The 18549-nt window shown below is 38.6% G+C and overlaps 1 protein-coding gene across 7 annotated transcripts in view; it reads right to left on the bottom strand.

The window, feature by feature from the left end:
• The window catches only part of RBPJ (recombination signal binding protein for immunoglobulin kappa J region), a 220561-nt gene that overhangs the window by 56484 nt on the left and 145528 nt on the right, over positions 1-18549 (bottom strand). Inside the window, exon 2 of one of the 7 annotated variants that reach the window (XM_036099853.2) lies at positions 14378-14560. The exons of the other annotated variants lie outside the window; for them this stretch is intronic. Coding sequence (XP_035955746.1) covers positions 14378-14394 — 17 coding nt within the window. The 5' untranslated portion in view covers positions 14395-14560. The remainder of the gene's footprint in view (positions 1-14377; positions 14561-18549) is intronic. 7 annotated transcript variants of the gene reach the window in all.

The following is an 18549-nucleotide window of genomic DNA, read 5'->3' as shown; positions in this document are numbered from 1 at the left end:
GAGTCCTAATACTCTAAAAATAAAATTTTCCTGTACCTGGTGAGGAATCAAAGGATAAACACGGTGGAGAGAGGCCTAGCATTACACATCACATGGAAGGAAACAGGAGAAGTAGGAAAAGAATGTTTCCCTGTAAAAGGTCCAATGGGTCTCTTCCTAAATTAATCCTGACTCTGCCTGTGGAATAGAATAGCCTCAGAAGCAGTATCATGCAATTAGGCAGTACATAAAGGTCCGTGCCTTTTCCTTAATAAAAGTATACCTGAGAATGTAGCAATACTGCTAAGATGACTGGCAACAGTTTCCAATATATGCTTGCTGACTGTGATTATTATTGCTGATGACGTTCAGAACTAGTAAACACGTTATAACCACATTATGTGTATAAATGGGTACCAAAAGACACGTACAAGAATGTCCACAGCATCAGCAGACACCCCCAGAAATAACCAAAAGGCCATTTTCAAGGATCAGACAAATTATAAAATAATCATACACTAGAGTGCTACTAGCAAAGTGAACTATCGCCACAGATGTGATCAGGTGATCACTAGCAAAAGCCACCAGACCCAAAAAGGTACAAAATTGTATAATTCTGCTTATAAGAACTTCAAAAACAAGCAAAAGTCATCTGCAGTGTTCACCAGGATACAGGTACCTTCAAAAGAACAGTATAGAGACTAAGACTAGAAGGGGCTACAAGAGGGCTTCTAGGAAGCTGGTCATTTCTGCATCTGTGTGTGATGGTCACACCATGTATATTCACTTTGTGAAAATTCACTTTATTGTACATTAACAATTTGTGTGCCTTGTTTTTGTAGGTTTATTACATTAATTTAGAAAAATATTTGTGCGTATGTGTGTATAAATATACATATCTAATATTTTTGAACGAATGGCTGGTTTTGAGAAAAAAAAAGTTCTTTCCTGGACTTCATTCCTATTGTCTTCAAATTTTAACACCAAAATTTTATAAGGCGGTGATTTCTAGTCCTTGGCTACACCATTCCAAGATGTATGTATTCCATATTGAGAAAAGTTAAATATTATGCCAGTGAGGACTTAAGTCCTAACAAAACTCTTCTCCCCTCTCCATCCAAACTGCAGATCAGATATTCCAACAATCTCTCCTACTTAGTAGGCAAAAAACTAGGATTATCTGTGGTCTTCTGTTTGGCATATAACCTATCACAAGATTGTGCCTTTAAAAAAAATTACTAATTATGCAGTGTCATGGAAAAATACTAAATATGTACTAGGATTGGAATGCTCCCATTATTAAAATTGGCTTCCTTTGCCTATCTCATCTAAAACTGAGAAGAGGAAGGAGGGAGAGAATGGTATAACTGTTTTCCTAGATTCTGGTTCCTTTTTTAATTTTTTTTAAAGATTTTATTTATTTGTCAGAGAGAGAGAGCACAAGCAGGGGGAGCGGCAGGCAGAGGGGGAAGCGGATTCCCCACTGACCAAGGAGCCCGATGCGGGGCTCGATCCCAGGACCCTGGAATCAGGACCTGAGCTGAAGGCAAATGCTTAACCCACTGAGCCACCCAGGTGTCCCATGGTTCCTTTTTATTTTAACCATTTAATAATACACATTTAAGTGCCTACTGTGTGTTAGGCACTGCACTAGACTTGCAACATACTGGCAACAAATAAGAAACAGGGCCCTATCCCTACAGATTACACTGTAATAGCAGCTAGTAGAGGGCTGGCATGAGGCCAGCAACTGTGCCCACCTATCTCAACTTCATACACACATCAGTCTTACAAGGTGGGTGCTGTTGTCCTCATTACACAGATGAAGAAATTAGCTTAGAAACCACCTTGCCCAAATTTACATAATGGTAAATTTTGTTCAAAACATAACTTGTTCCGAACAAAACATAACATGAACTTTGTTCATGATTTTCCATACACTCTGCATTAAGATAGAATTTAATTACAGTTCAATTCTGGACACTAACATGTGAAGAGGGTGCCTGGGGTATGAATTTTTTAAAAAAGATTTTTTATTTATTTGAAAGAGAGAGAGAGAGAACGGGGAGGGGGGAGGAGTGGAGTTGAATGCGAAGCCGTGGGGGGCTCAGAGCTGAAGGCAGATGTTTAACCGACTGAGCCACCCAGGTGCCCCTGGGGTATGAATTTTTACCATAGGATCTTAAAGTGCAGTAATTGATTCTAAAACTTTCTGTGATAACAAGATTTGGTTTGCTTCAATGAGGGTCAACAAAAAACCTGAAAGTTCAGAAACCTTCTTTCATTACCCTCCCAGTACTTCAGCTACTGACTAAAATTTACAAAGATAAAGGGTAAATTTTTCTTTGAATACTAGAAAGTGAAAAAATGCTATCTAAAACTATACATACATAAAATTTAGTAAATCTAAAGACAACTACTGTGGAAGCCATACCTCAGCTACTACACACATACATACAGACATGTGTGCACATATGTGTATGTCATAAATTGGACAATTACTCTTACATTTTCCCTGCACAAGGGCAAATGTTACAATTGCACTGGGAACTATGAGAGTCTCATGACTCTACTATTTACACTATCAATCATAATTCTGCAAGGTACATTTTTTTCTGAGTTGCAAAGGACCAAGAATCTACACAGACATCTTCAGTTAACAAAGAGGTTTTACGTTCCTTTTTCTGTTGGTAGAAATTACACAGACACAGTACTAGCTCAACCCCCTTCAAGCCGTGTTTGGCCAATTTCTTAAATAACCAAATCTCAAACACACAGTTTGGTATTCTGAAGTATTTGAATTCAGCAGTGCATCCGCCTTTTATTTTCCTTTTAAATAACCCAGACCAGAACATTTATGGATAGGATAGCCAAAATAAAGTCTAATGCATAAAGGTAAGGCTATGACTCGGGTTTATTTATTTATTTATTTTTAAAGATTTTATTTATTTATTTGAGAAAGAGAGCACACACGCAAGTGCAGGGGAGGGGCAGAAGGAGAGATAATCTGAAACAGACTCCTTGGGAGCCCTTGGGGGGTGCGGGGGTGCTGGAACCCAAAACCTTGGAGATCATGACCTGAGCCGAAAGTATGCTTAACTGACTGGGCCACCCAGGCGTCCCTATGACTCAGGTTTATAAAGGAGTTAAGCACTTTCAAAGAATCCTGTCCCTAAGGGCAAAATAAAAGATGGCAATCATTTTAAAATATAAAATTTAAAATAGGACACTGAATTAAAATGGAGAATTTTTTCTTTTTTTAAAGATTTTATTTATTTATTTGACAGAGAGAGAGAGACAGCGAGAGAGGGAACACAAGCAGGGGGAGTGGGAGAGGGAGAAGCAGGCTTCCCGCGGAGCAGGGAGCCCGATGCGGGGCTCGATCCCAAGACCTGGAATCATGACCTGAGCCGAAGGCAGACGCTTAACGACTGAGCCACCCAGGCGCCCCAAAATGGAGAATTTTAATAAACAAAAATAATAAAATCAAAAGTCATATGTTCAGAATGGGGAAGAGATTTCCAAAATGGTTTTTTGGGTTTTTTTTTTTAAGATTTATTCATTTGAGAGAGAGAGAAAGAGCATTTGCACATCCACACGCACACGTGGGAGGGCAGAGGGACAGAGAAACCCAAGCCAACTCCCTGCTGAGTGCAGAGGCCCACGCGGGGATCTATCCCACAACCCTGAGACCATGACCTGAGCTGAAACCAAGAGTTCGATGCCTAACCAACTGCGCCACCCAAGTGCCCCTCCAAAATGTTTTTTATAGCACCATTTCATGAATAAAGAAATACCGTTCTGCCTGAATGTTAATACCCAAAACGATATTTCTTCCGAATTTTAACTTTGCCTTCTGTTATCACATGTCATATTATAATAAACCTGCATTTGTGGTAACGCAAAACCACTCTGAAGAAGTGGTCTTTAACCACAACTCAAATCTTAAAGAATGGCTTTCTGCCAAAGTGTATCTGAGCCATTAACCTGTCACACTGCCTTCATGCGCCCCTAGGACCAAAAACACAGGCCAAGGAGCTAGTATCTGCTCCCTCAAGCCTCACAGGAGGCCCGGGGGTGGAGGGGTGGGCTCTGAAAAGTAATACACAACACAGGGGTACAGGGGTTGATAGTACAATCTGACAGCAAACCGTTTTTCCCTGGGTGGTGCTATAAGCAACCTGATACTCTAACAATCATCTGAGCAGCCTCTGCCCAACACAGATGAAAGAAAGGTTCTGCATTGAATATGACTGTAAGTGATTAAAAATATCGATCATCAGTAACTTACAGTGGTGAAGCACTAATCCAGGAGCAAAAGCTTTGTGATTTAAGGGGTAGCAATGAAGAAAACAAGGATAAGGCCTTTCACAGATGCAGGCTGAACTCTCATCATTTGGGTCATTCGTGCTATGTATTTACTCAGTATTTTGCTGTGCTATGAATTTAAATTAGGCAAACTGCAAAGCCGTTGTTAAGAGTTAATTTACTAATTAACTGTCCAGTCAACTGCCTGACATCCAATTGTCTAACGAGAAAATAGGATAGGTTTTCTTTAAACTCCACTGCAGCAACTTAATTCTTAACATTCCTTTCACCAACTTCCATACCTGCGTGCTCCCGAAAGACATGCAGTTTCTCTTCTCTACAGTATGAGTTTTATTGACCTCTTCTCCTCATTCTTACCTTCTGTCGCAAGCAATTAATTGATTAATGCTACCAACTGTATTTCAAATTATCTTCTATATTTCCATTCCCTGATTCCGTAAGGTTAGATAAAGCTCCCGTTACTACTTACATCCACAGCTTCCGAAACTGGCCTCATATATCAGAAGAAAAAAGTACATAACAACAAACAGAATATATCTCCTTATATATGCTCTCATTTAATTCTCATTAACAACCCTAAGAGTAGGCATTATTTCAAACTTAGAAGGGAAAACTGAAGCTCAGAAAGTCACAAGGTAGGACCTTCCCCTATTTCTGATTACACACCGACCATACTAAGGTCAAGAGAATGAGACCTACCCTATGGTCCTTAAACTGTTTATCTTCTTTGCCTTCCCCAAGTAAGGACTTTTTTTCCCCCCTAATTCACTGAAAAATAAATGCCTATTTGCTTTTTCCATTCAACAAACCACCTATCATATGAAAATTTATTTAATGTTCCAGAAAAATCACTTTTTAACCTGTAAACTATTTCTCAGTAAACCAAACTGTTGAATTCCAAGGATAAGAGAATATGAAACAATGGCATAAGGTTAAATAAACCAGGGAAATCTGATGTGTTAATAGCTCTAGGGATTAGTGGAATCCAGAGCCTTTAAAGAATTATAACTAAATATCCCAGTAATGGAAAAAAATGCCAACCTGTTTCCACAATTATGCACAGTGGATTTTTTTAGGCCATAACTTTCATGCTGAACAATCTTTTTTTTTTTTTTAAGATTTTATTTATTTGACAGAGAGACACAGAGAGAGAGGGAACACAAGCAGGGGGAGTGGAAGAGGGAGAAGCAGGGAGCCGGATGCAGGGCTCGATCCCCAGACCCTGTTTTCATGACCTGAGCCGAAGGCAGATGCTTAATGACTGAGCCACCCAGGCGACCCCCCCCCCTTTTTTTTTAATAGCAGAAGTGCACATCAGAGAAATATGGCCAAAGCTATAAGCTTGTATTATTCACATGTTGACTCAAGGGTGTACAGTATTAACATCAAGTTTTCAAATATAAGCCTATAGACAGCGTGTGTTCACTAAACCAATAAACCAGAATAGCAAGTCATATGTTAAAAAAGAAAAAAAAAAAGGCAATAGAAAAAAAAATTACGGAATAGTAGGTCTTAAACTCTAATATTATTTAAACTATTTTGAATTAAACAATAATTATGAACAAACCAATCTAAAATTAATAAATTATTTTCTGCATTGGAGAAAAAAAATATAGTCTCCCAAATAAACGATATTAAATTTACAAGTTTTACAATGCAGAGAAAAATGCAGACTTCACTCAAATCCAAAAAGCTACAATGATGACAATTTCCTCACCTTCATTAAACTATTTTATCCACGGAGAGTGTCCTGCTATAGATTACTGTTATTATTTGCTCAAGAACAGCAATGTTCTAATGAAGCACGTTGACAACTTAAAAAAAAGTGATAATCCATGTTTCTGACAGATTCTATAAGTGACATAAAGATCTAAATGGAGGGGCACCTGGGTGGCTCAGTCGTTAAGTGTCTGCCTTCGGCTCAGGTCATGATCCCAGGGTCCTGGGATAGAGCCCCACGTCGAGCTCCCTGTTCAGCGGAGAGCCTGCTTCTCCCTCTCCCACTCGCCCCCTGAATGTGTTCCCTCTCTTGCTGTCAAATAAAATCTTAAAAAAAAGATCTGAATGGAGCTACAACAATACTCCTGAAAAGAGGTCCTTGGAAGTCCATGTTCCTTCGTGTAGTTTTGATGGGTCTAAAACTAACTGAAAGGAAAACTTACATGTATCAGGTATAGGTCTCCAGCAATTTCACCCAGGCAGTTTTTCATTGTAGTATCAATAATCAAATACTAATATAAGACTCATTATATATAAGCCAATATAATGATGCAATTAACACATTAACTTCCTAGGCTTTTAAAATGATGATGGCTCCTAGGTATGAAGGAAAGTTTAAGACTGAAATTAGATCCTTAATTCTTTAAGTATAAATTTGAACTTTGGAATGAAAACCAAAATTAAAGGGAAGTCATTCAAATTGGTGATTTTTAATTTTTTTCCTGGTTATCCCTCAGTGCCTTGGTTTGATTCTAGTATTCCTCAAGAATTAATCCTACTAGTCTGGTCATTATACCCAACAAATCTTTTAATCTGAAAGAGGAATACTACTTGTCCTGGGGTCAGCCCTCTTGACTTTTGGACAACTTGCTAGGACCTATATTTCATACTATTTTCATAACATCCTCATTTCTCACTTGATCTGCCCAGTTTTCGGACTCAAAAGCACTGTTCACATATTATTTTAATAAGAGGAATGTAGAACAAATGTTCTTGTTTGTTCAGGTTGCATGTAAATGAGGGAGGGAGGAGCTTATAGGGTAGGAAGGGAAGAGAGGAGAGGAACACGGGAATGCAAGATAGCAGTAAAAGGGAAGAGAAAAAGGATTGCTTGAGGAAGTGCCAGAGCCACCAAGTTGAAGAGAAATAAAAGCGATGGAGTGTCTAGCGGCCATAAAAGGGCAATTGTCCACCTCCTAACAAACTAAATCTGGTCAATCCCAAATATGGAAATGTTTTAGTTCAAATACAGAGCTTTTCTTCTGTGGGATACAAGCACAGATCACAATCATTCTCTCCCTATAAAAAATCTCACACTTGGAGATCTACCATTGTGAGAAAAATCTGTTGAATTATTGTATAAACTATTTCCAACTTTTGTTCCCCCAAAGTCCAGGTCTTTCCAACAACAACAACAACAACAACAACAACACTCTAGGCCTTTCACAGTTATTCTAGGGCTTCAGTCTCCACATATGTAAAATACAAATGTTAATTTTAACAACCTGGAGAGGTGGAGGTGGCATTTTGTTAAGTCCAATACTCATTAAATGTTAGCTATTACGCACTCAAGACTTTCTTGCTTTTTTTTTTTTTTTAAAGTAAGCTCCACACCCAAGCGTAGAGCCCAACCCTGGGCTCAAACTCACGACCCTGAGATCGAGATCTGCGCTGAGATCAAAAGTTGGACATTTAACCGACTGAGCCACCCAGGGGCCCAAAGATCTTTCTTGGTCTTTAATAAACATTCTAACTCACAAAAGAGTTCACTGATGACAAAACTGTAGAAGTCACAATCATTTCAAAATGTGATTACTTCCTTATATATCCATTCATTCTGTCCATTGGTAAACTGCCATGGCAGGACAGATGCATATCTTAATAACCTATATTATCAAAAGTTCATTCATTTGACAAATATTTACTAAGTACCTGCTTTGACTAGTCACTGTCTAGGGGCAGGGGATATGGGAGTCAACAAAACAGAGTGTATAATTGCGGGGGTAGAGAGGGTAGGACTGAAAATTGGTTCCCAGCAGCTGGAGTAACAGCTTTTATTTCAAAAGTGCCTTCAGTGGGTTTTACCTGTTCCAAGTCACCCCTGTTTGATAACGTAGTACCTGCATCTGCTCTGTCCCTGCCCCAGGTCACAACTTCTCACTCACAGATTACTTTTTCCACAGGAATTTCAACCAAAATGGAGTTTTAATAAAGCTAAATTTCATGCATACTTGATTAATCTAGCTGCTTAGCTGCTACCATCAGCACTGCTAGCACATTTTTAATCACCTTTGTCCACCCACTGCTGCAATGAAACACAAAAGCACTCAACCGAAGTGCTTTGAAAATGCTCTTTGTCCTACCCAACTACCCTAAGAGTTCCTCCCAGGATTCCTTAAAATAAATAATCAAGGAAGTGGGGGGGGGGGGCGGGGTGTAGGCAGTTGTCCTTTCTGATCACTATTTTCCAAAGTAGTACATTTCCAGTCATTATTTTTTTTTTTTTTTATAAGTAGGATTTTATTTTATTTTATTTTTTTTTAAGATTTTATTTATTTATTTGAGAGAGAGAATGAGACAGAGAGAGCATGAGAGGGTCAGAGGGAGAAGCAGACTCCCTGCTGAGCAGGGAGCCTGATGTGGGACTCGATCCCGGGACTCCAGGATCATGACCTGAGCCGAAGGCAGTCGCTTAACCAACTGAGCCACCCAGGCGCCCATCCAGTCATTATTTTTTTTAAGATTTTATTTATTTGACAGAGAGAGAGCGAGCACAGGTAGGCAGAGCAGCAGGCAGAGGGAGAGGGAGAAGTAGACTCCCCGCTGAGAAGGAGCCCGATGTGGGGCTCGATCCCAGGACCCTGGGATCATGACCTGAGCCGAAGGCAGACGCTTAACGACTGAGCCACCCAGGCGCCCCTGCAGTCATTATTTTTAAAGATTATATGCTGACATGATAGTTGTTAAAGCAATGCCTGAAGACTTGTGGGGGCAACGAGGGTTGCCACTATTCTACTTGTAGTTCACTTGCTCTGATGTGTAAGAACGTGGCTACATTGCGGATAAGGGCTCCATAAAGAAGACTGTACTCCTCATTTAAGCAACAGTTTTGGCATGTGTACACATTTTCTGGCACACCTACAGAATATTCTCCTCATAATCGCCTACCAGTTCAATATTACAAGATAGGAGCACCTGGGTGGCTCAGTCGGTTAAGCCTCTGACTCCTGATTTCGGCTCAGGTCATGGTCCCAGGGTGGCAAGATCGAACCCCACGTCAGGCTCCGTGCTCAGTGCAGAGTCGCTTAAGATTCTCTCCCTCTCCCCCTCCCCTGGCTCCTGCGCACACTCTCCTCCCCCAAACCTAAGTTAAATAAATAAATCTTTAAATATATATATATTACAAGATAAACTGACATTGTTGTGTTTTTGAAAAGGAAGATAGTCCCTGATTTTCATGACAATTACTGGTACAGCATATTCCACTTTTTAATTAGGTTCATGCTTGACACGGGATTCTAAAGTTTTCTTTTAATAAGATATCCCAGATCCCAGACACATGCAATATAGCACTGTTTTTCAAAGTAATGAAATATAAATTAGCTTGAGAAAGTGCCCAATGCTAACAATGCTACCATTTATACAAAAGATTTTTAAAACTTTGTTATTTTCAGAATCAAAAACATCTTTTTAAAATCTCTCGAAGCAGCTCATCTTCATTCCTCGAGTGTTTTTAACTTGTTTTTAGTAACCAAAAGTATACGGGAACCATATCTAATAATTAACATAGTAATTTATGGTATGTTCTTTCTTCTACTCCTAGGTATGTGGTTGGAGTACCACCTGTGGCCACTGATCTCCATTTTAGGCCAACAGCTAAACTAGAACGTAGTTTAGTTTCTTTCTAAACTACACTTTAGGAAGAAAAATCTACCAAAGAAAAAGAATACAAGTTGCTCTCCTTCTCACCCAAGATGATAACTCAAGTAAAGGAACACAGTTTTGAAGAACAAATGCCACAAAGTGACAACATGAAACCTTGCGCTCTCAACAGGACAAGCAGCATGAGGTAGCAAGTGATGAGGTCGTAGTAAGAGGACTAAAACAGTGATGAAAAGCCAAGCAATGCTGTTGATGAGGGGAGGAAGAACTGGAGAGTCTGGGAGAAGGCAAGGACAGGTGGGGGCTGGGAGGTTTTAGGGAAACAAAGTAAGAGAATCCACAGGCTCTTGTTTTCTACCTTCACCACAAGCAGCATACGCCTGTACCTCTAGTGCAAAGACAAGCAGCCATCATCGGGGAACTTAATCCAGTGGTTGGGGGGAGTGGTGGTTATTACTTTATCTTCTGTAATTTCAAAACATGATTTTTAAGTTTAGTATATCGTACCCAATTCAGAGCAGGAACTATGTATGTTTGACTCAAATTCCAAGAACTTGCAGAGAAAGATGAATTGTGCTTATCATCTTTTGGCCTCCTATTCTGGCAAAGAGTTCTTCCATTTTTCAACTCCCAAGTGTAGAAAACTAATATACAAATTCCATTGCTATGAAACAATTTACCAGAAGAAACTATTTTAGACACAATCTAAAACATACATATGCTGATATTGTCCTACCATGAAGCTTTATTTATTTTAAAATATTCACCAGAAACTGTGATCATCTTCAACAAATCTGTAAAACAAATATCTGCCTGTTATGAGGACATCGTGGTAGGCACAGGCACTAACCCAAAAAAAATTAAAAGCTCTTACATTTAACCACCCAAAATATTGTCATGTATCTGATTTATGCTTAATCTTTTTGCAACATTAAATTTTTATCTACCTTCTGAATTAAAGAAGCACCTATTACATGAAAAAGTCTTAACATATAAGGAATAGGAAAATGAAATGGGTGGGTTTTAGTATATATTATCAGATTGGGGTTTTTTTTTAATTGAATGGGTCACTTTCATCAATGTAGCGTAAGAGTAAATTCCTCAACTAGGAAATATTTTAAATTTCTTACCGATGAGCCTTTATAAATATTTACCAGGGCAAGCAAGCTAGGGAGCCAACAATACAACAAAAAAACAAAAACAACGTCTCACATCTAATTAATTATAACCTACCATCAGAGGTAAGACTATTGGGCTGACAATCCTGCTTTAGATATCTGAAGTCTTTTCTGACTGAGGTCAGTTTGGCAACCTCGATTTATAAGACCAAGTTTCATATTGTTTCTCAGATGATCGTTACCAGAACTCGGGTCTCTGCAATTCAGTATATATACATGCTCCTGAAACAAAAATTTTATAAAATTTGGGATATAATCATGACATCTGCTATTCTGTTCTTCTTTTTTTTTTTAAAGATTTTATTTATTTATTTGACAGAGAGAGACCCAGCGAGAGAGGGAACACAAGCAGGGGGAGTGGGAGAGGGAGAAGCAGACTTCCCGCTGAGCAGGGAGCCCGATGCGGGGCTCGATCCCAGGACCCTGGGATCATGACCTGAGCCGAAGGCAGACGCTTAACGACTGAGCCACCCAGGTGCCCTGCTATTCTGTTCTTTTCTGTTTCATTTAATTAGGGGAGAAAGGCAACAACTTATTAAATTGACTCCAGAATGGGCTGCCACTGGCAGTTTGAAGACACGGATCTATAGATAATAAACACCAGGATGTATGCCAGAGGGCAGTATACTAGAACACTCTACTTGATAAAACAGCCTTGATTAATGCCACTCAAAAGCTGTTATTACATTCTCCTATTCTCCTGTACTCCTTAGATACTCTCCGGTAATAACCTTCACTTCAAACGAAAGGGATGGTAGGGTGATCCTTGAAGGTGATATAGAGCATGGCGTACCATTACAAGCCACAAACTGGAACCTATCCTGGTCACTTCTTAGCAAGGCAAAAAAAGACAGAACTAACAGCACCTGTGAGGGACATCTGTGACTATGGTAGGCATATACTTAGTGGTACTAAAACAATCCAATCAACATACACATAAATGGGTATATATTTTGTTTATTTCTGCATTTTAAAAACTTGAAACAGGGCACCTGGGTGGCTCAGACGGTTAAGCGTCTGCTTTCGGCTCAGGTCATGATCCCGGAGTCCTGGGATTGCGTCCCGCATCGGGGAGCAGGGAGCCTGCTTCTCCCTCTGCCTCTGCCTCTCTCTCTCTCTCTCTCTCTCTCTCCCCCTGTCTCTCATGAATAAATAAATAAAATCTTAAAAAAAATAAAAAAATAAAAACTTGAAACAAAAGTATTTTTTAAAATACTCTTTTCTACATTCAGTGCACCTGGTATTTTATTTTCTATTCTAATATGTTGTCTTAATGCTGGTCATAACCCATTAAATCGATTTCTTGACCCACTAATGAGTGGGTTGAAACCTGCAATTTAAAAAAAAACATAGCTTTAGAGACGCACACATCAACCTAGCAGGATAAGAGGACCATAGATAAATTACAGGTCTCTAGTGGCCACCTTTAACTGATGAGAAAAAGCGCAAAGAACTGAAAACATCAATCAAATACTGATTGTTTATGTAGCTCTAGGAAGATCATGAGAATGTGTAAGACTCAAGGTAAGAAAAAAATGTAACAGCATCCCCCTTCTACACCCCCCCAGGTTCCTGATCGGATATTTAATAATCATCACCACTGTTAGTCTAACACTGGCTTCCTACCCAGCACCGTGTGTGTAATTTATTGATACAGGTATTTATACAGAGACACATATATGTATTTTTATATACACACGTATAAAATGCATTAACATAAATTATATATGTATATACTTATTTACTACATTTTTAAAATACAAATTTAAACTTTTTTTCCAGATCATTTTTACAACCTGTCAAAATAATAAAATTAAGTGTTAGATCTGAAACACAGGTCAGCTGGCCCCCGAGTCTAAGCTCTTAACCACTAAGCTATAAATTCTATGAACACTTCCCCACACGAGTTCTCAACCCTGGCTGTACATTAAGAATCCTCAGTGGAGTTAAAACAAAACAAAACAGATTCCCAAGTGCTACCCCCAAAAAAAGATTTTTTAAGTTAAAGTAGCAAATATTATAGAGAATTACATTTTGTAAACAATGTATCGAATATCATCTCCAACCCATTATGTCAGAAAAGATCTTTTTTTGGAGAGTAGACACTATTGTGTGCCATCAGACATAAAATACCTGGTTGAAGTGAATGATTGCCTTGGTTAATAAGCAGCCTACTTTACCTAGAAACTTGATTAGATCGCTGTCATTATAGACTGGAATTTAATATAAAGCAATTTTGTCTTAGGTTTAATAACTAAATTTCATTTAGAATTTAACTGCTGATGTATCAAAAGGATCTTAACGTTAAGATAGCCGAAACGATAAAAATTACAGACTGCACTAGTGTATTTCTATTAAATTTATCTATCCATGATGTAAACCATTACCTTCCCAACATATTTTTCTTTATTACCTAAAAGATAAAGAATTCTGAACCTAATGTAACATTAATAAACTCTGCATTCTTCCTGGGTTCATTCACTTCCACCATCCATAGGAAAACATTTAGTAGTAAGCACACAGTACAAAATTAGGTTGTCTCCAAATAATTAAAAAGTGGTTTTGACCACATCAGTCAAATAAAATGTACGAACATAAAAATCTTAACAATTTTTGACACTTAAGTGGGTAATATGAAACCTAGAATTACCACTATTAGCAACCACAAATAACAGGGGGACTACATACCACAAACACATAAATGATTAATTACATACATACAATTAGTGAAGCAACAACAATCACTGTTAATAAGGAGCCATGCATTTTCCTCTCAGGAAAAATTCTTTGTAAAAGACAAAAATGAGCACAAACTATAAACGGTCCACATAAGAATTATTTTATTTGGTCAAATTAAGGCTCCAACTAAAGCATTTATCTATTTCCTATTCAGGCCATGAAATGACAGCACTGCAAAGAAACTAGTCTATGATGTAAACCACAAAGCTAATTACAGACCAATACATGACTAATACCTAAACTATCTGGTGAAAGAAATTACAGCCCATTACTATTAAAATCCAGGGAAAATATCTACCCCAGTGTCTTCTATAACTGTATCTCAAAGGGGGTGGGGGGAGGGAGGGAGGGAGGGAGAAATCAGTCATCAACCTTATGATATATGGGTTTTTTTTAACAAAAGAAAAAGTACTATTACCATAAATCCATACCACATCTACAGTCTAAATATTAAAATCTCTTAAAAATTTAATTGTGATAATTAAATACAGAATCACGAGCGTTCATTCTATCCATGACCCTGGGGTCACTGGGAGATTTCTAAAGCATACCTTTTAATCCACGCCATGGTACTTCAAGAACATGTTAAGGTAAGTCACAGCTTGGAACACTTCGATGCACCTCAAAACACCTCAGCCAGTGTATCTGTATCATTCTCCTTTCCTTTTGAGATCATAATGGTTCCGAAGAACTACAATGCTTCCATCTGAATGATAGTCTCATAATTTCAATGACTTAAAAACAAAAACAAAAAATAAGGACTTGAGTGTTGGTGTGTTACGTGCACTGTTAACTGCTGCCATGACTAAGAAAACCAGAGAGGCTGCTGCTACTACGTCACCCTGTCACTTTTACTGTGAACCCTCAGATGAATGAGGGGTACATGCCTGGTGGTAAGAGTGACAGCTTTTGCTTTATGGAGATCCACCAAAACCCCACAAATCTCTTTGCCCCAACAGATTCTTCAGTTCTTCTGAAGAAATGAAAATCACCAAAAAAGACAGGTCTAAACACTGGGTAGGTGCTCTGACTGACCACCTATTGTATTCTGTGTTGCATGAGAGCTGGAAATCACCCACACCCCTGCACAAAAGGGAACTCATTAATAAACACAGCAGAGGGCCCTGCCCCATTTTAATTATGGAATCATTTTAAATTCCATGGAAGTCATTAAATTGAAATTCCATGGAGCTCCCGTTTTTGAAGCTTACTTCCATTAAGAGTATGCACGTATCAATGGACAATAATGGCTAACTATCAGGTTGTACTGGGGCTCTGTGACTGCCTTGGCAGGTTGTCTGTCCCCCTTTCCTCCTCACTCCAACTCACCTTTGTTATATAAGAGCATTTAAAACATTTCATTATTAAAATGATAGGATAAGAAGTTTGTATGTCACATTTTAAATCTAAGAATTCACTCTACTTTTGCCTCAAGTTTGGCACTCTATAATAGTTACAGAAGGAATACTCAAGCCACACAAAGAAAGTAAAACTAAATTATCAATATCGTATTGATATCAATTATCACATACATTTGTCATAAAGCAATTAAAATTACCTTAGGATAACTGATCAGAAAATTTTTAATAAAAGCAAGCCATAAAAAGGGCTTCCAAAGGGGAAAAAAAAAGTCACTGGGAGAGGTCTGTTATACTCTGGGCCTATGGAACAGCTTGTGTCAAGTTAACAGGCAAGAAATGGAAAATGACAAATTTCCCAACTAGAGCTAAAAGTATGTCCTAAGGAGAAAGTGGAACCACTTCCTGTTTGAAAAAGTAGAGTCAACTGATGAAAACCTTTTATAGTCCAGTGTCAGAAAATTACATATTTCTGAGATTTAGATTCATTGCAGGTTGTGGGGGAGGCAGATTACAAAATGTAGGTCACTCTTCAGAAAGCTGATAATAGTGGCAGGATCGCATATAGGAAAGAACTCTACCAGGAGAGGTGGAAAGAAACTAATGAAGAACAGAATCAAGAGACCTGGCCCAGTGAAATCACTGCAGCCACAGCCATCTTTTTAAACTGATTGTTTTACCACTCAGTGCAACCCCCGGCCCTTCCCACTTCAGCTTGAAGCCTCTCACTGGGTCTGTACGTGTTACAACTACCTGGAAGGACAATGGCACTGCCTCCTATACTCTGCTCCTCCAAATAAATGCGTCCTCCACCCAACTATTGGGTTAATGTTCTGAAATACAGCTCCTCCCCTTTGCACATAAAAATTTATGTCAACTATTGGGAAATAAAGCAAGTTATAATAAATAGGCTAGATAATAAAGAAAAAAGCCTAGATCTGAAGCACTTGCTCAATACATCATTTAATTTTCAGAACCTCATTTTATAGAAGAGAAAACAAACACTCTGTGGTCAAGTGACTGATCCAAGAAAGCATGCAGTAGAAGAACTAGGACTTAAATCTACATCTTCTAGCCAGAACATCAGCACTTTTTTTTTTTTTTAAAGATTTTATTTATTTATTTGACAGAGAGAGACACAGCGAGAGAAGGAACACAAGCAGGGGGAGTGGGAGAGGGAGAAGCAAGCCTCCTGCGGAGCAGGGAGCCCGATGCGCGGCTTGATCCCAGGACCCTGGGATCATGACCTGAGCCGAAGGCAGACGCTCAATGACTGAGCCACACAGGTGCCCCATATCAGCACTTTTGTACTACAATTCTGTCGCAGAATACAGTTGGGGAAAGGGGTGGTACTGAGGCTAACACTTACTGACACTATGCCATGAACTGTGCTGAACATTTCATGTTATTTCATCCTGATCTACCACTCCTAAGACTGACAGGGTGCCTGCCTCCTTTTACAGCGAGGACATCGAGGCTCAGAGAGATTTAAGTAATCTGCTATACCAATCTATCTTCCAGAAGAAATCAAGTCCAACAATTATGTTTGTTTTTTCAACCTGCCTGATATAACAATAATTAAATTTTACAAATGCGTCTCACTCAAAATCCAGTCAATGTACGTAAATGAATTTGTATAACAAGACTGTATACACATTTAGTAAAGCCACTAAAAATTAGGATCACATATAATCACTAAAATCAGAAACTCCATTCAGAAACTCCATTTGATTCCTACAAATGACATCTAGTATTTTCATGAAGTGATACATTTGGAGGTCTTTTAAAGAGGACTTGAAAGTCACAGCAGTTATCAATATAAATTTTAGGTGACCAAACAAAAATGAGCATGGAAAGTATTTTCCTTAAGAGGGTACACTGCCGGGGCGGCCTGGCGGGCTCAGTCAGTAGAGCCTGTGACTCTTGATCTCAGGGTCATGAGCTCAAGCCCATGTTGGGTGTGGAGCCTACTCAAAAAAAAAAAGAAAAAAAAAAAGGTATATGGCCACATTTTTCCAACTGGGCCCCGTCCCATAAACTGCTACGGGTATTAGCCTCATGGGAAGAGACATTTATTTGCTGAGGGAGGTGAGGTCATTCAGTCAGGTTATCACTAATTAAAAATACAAACAAAATAAAACAGAACAACAACAACAACAAAAGCAGATGGACAGCTTACTTCAGTGCTTCAAAACATTATTAAACTAAAAGAGAAACAAAAAGCACTGAAAAAAAAAATCCCCCAAATTAAGGGACAGGAAACTCCTAAGCAACTTCAAATTTGAATGGAAACCATGCATCCACACTGCATGCCACTGTTTGGTAACAAGTTAGATGACTCAAAGAAACCGTTTTTTAAATTGCAGAAACAAAGTCTTGCGGAATTATTACATTTAAGAGTCAAACTGTTACCGTAAAAAACCTAAAAGGTCTTTTAAAAAATATCTTCATCAGTAATAGCATTAACCCTTCTGTGTAACTCATTTTATAAACATTAATATCTCAGATAGTGGATTATAATAGGAATGCCCATCAGAAATTCTGATGCCCAACCACATACCTTTTAATTTCAAAACTAGTGTGTATTAAAGACTATGCATCTGTCTACAAAACATTTCACTCCTTATAAAAGAGACAAATAGGTTTCCATGGAAGTTGTTATAGCCTCCTTCACTACACTATGTCCAAGAGGGTAGCTGCTGTCTTTATCTTCCTAAACCTATTATCTAACTCCCAAAAACGTGGAACACACTAGGCACCAATGATCTAAGTACGTGAAAATGTTATACACCCCATTTTGGATACATGATTGACAACCAGAAGAAGAAAGTTCGTGATATGCTCTAAAACATAGTAGGCACACGAATATTTGAGTGAATGAAAGAAAATATTTAGGAATGGTTTATACATGCTACAATGACAACATTAAAAACAGATTTTGAAAGAAGACAGTTTAATATAGAACACCATTTTTGACTACTGAATTTTGTTTTGTTTGTAACTACTGAATATTTAACATATAATGCTTTTGAAGGTAGATCAGCACTACTGCTAAAGCATAAACTTTAGACAATTAGGGGCGCCTGGGTGGCTCAGTTGTTAAGCATCTGCCTTCGGCTCAGGTCATGATCCCAGGGTCCTGGGATCGAGCCCCGCGTTGGGCTCCCTGCTCAGCAGGGGACCTGCTTCTCCCTCTCCCACTGCCCCTGCTTGTGTTCCCTCTCTCACTGTGTCTCTCTGTCAAATAAATAAATAAATAAATCTTAAAAAAAAACTACTTTAGAAAATTAGAAACAGATACCAGTAACTTGAAATTTTTATGCTTTTATAAACAGCCTCACAGAGTAATCTGAAATGACAATAAT

Source organism: Halichoerus grypus, chromosome 3 (assembly GCF_964656455.1).
Source record: "Halichoerus grypus chromosome 3, mHalGry1.hap1.1, whole genome shotgun sequence".
Taxonomy (NCBI): domain Eukaryota; kingdom Metazoa; phylum Chordata; class Mammalia; order Carnivora; family Phocidae; genus Halichoerus; species Halichoerus grypus.
The sequence above is the reverse complement of the archived record's forward strand: the minus strand, read 5'-3'. Positions and strand labels throughout refer to the sequence as shown.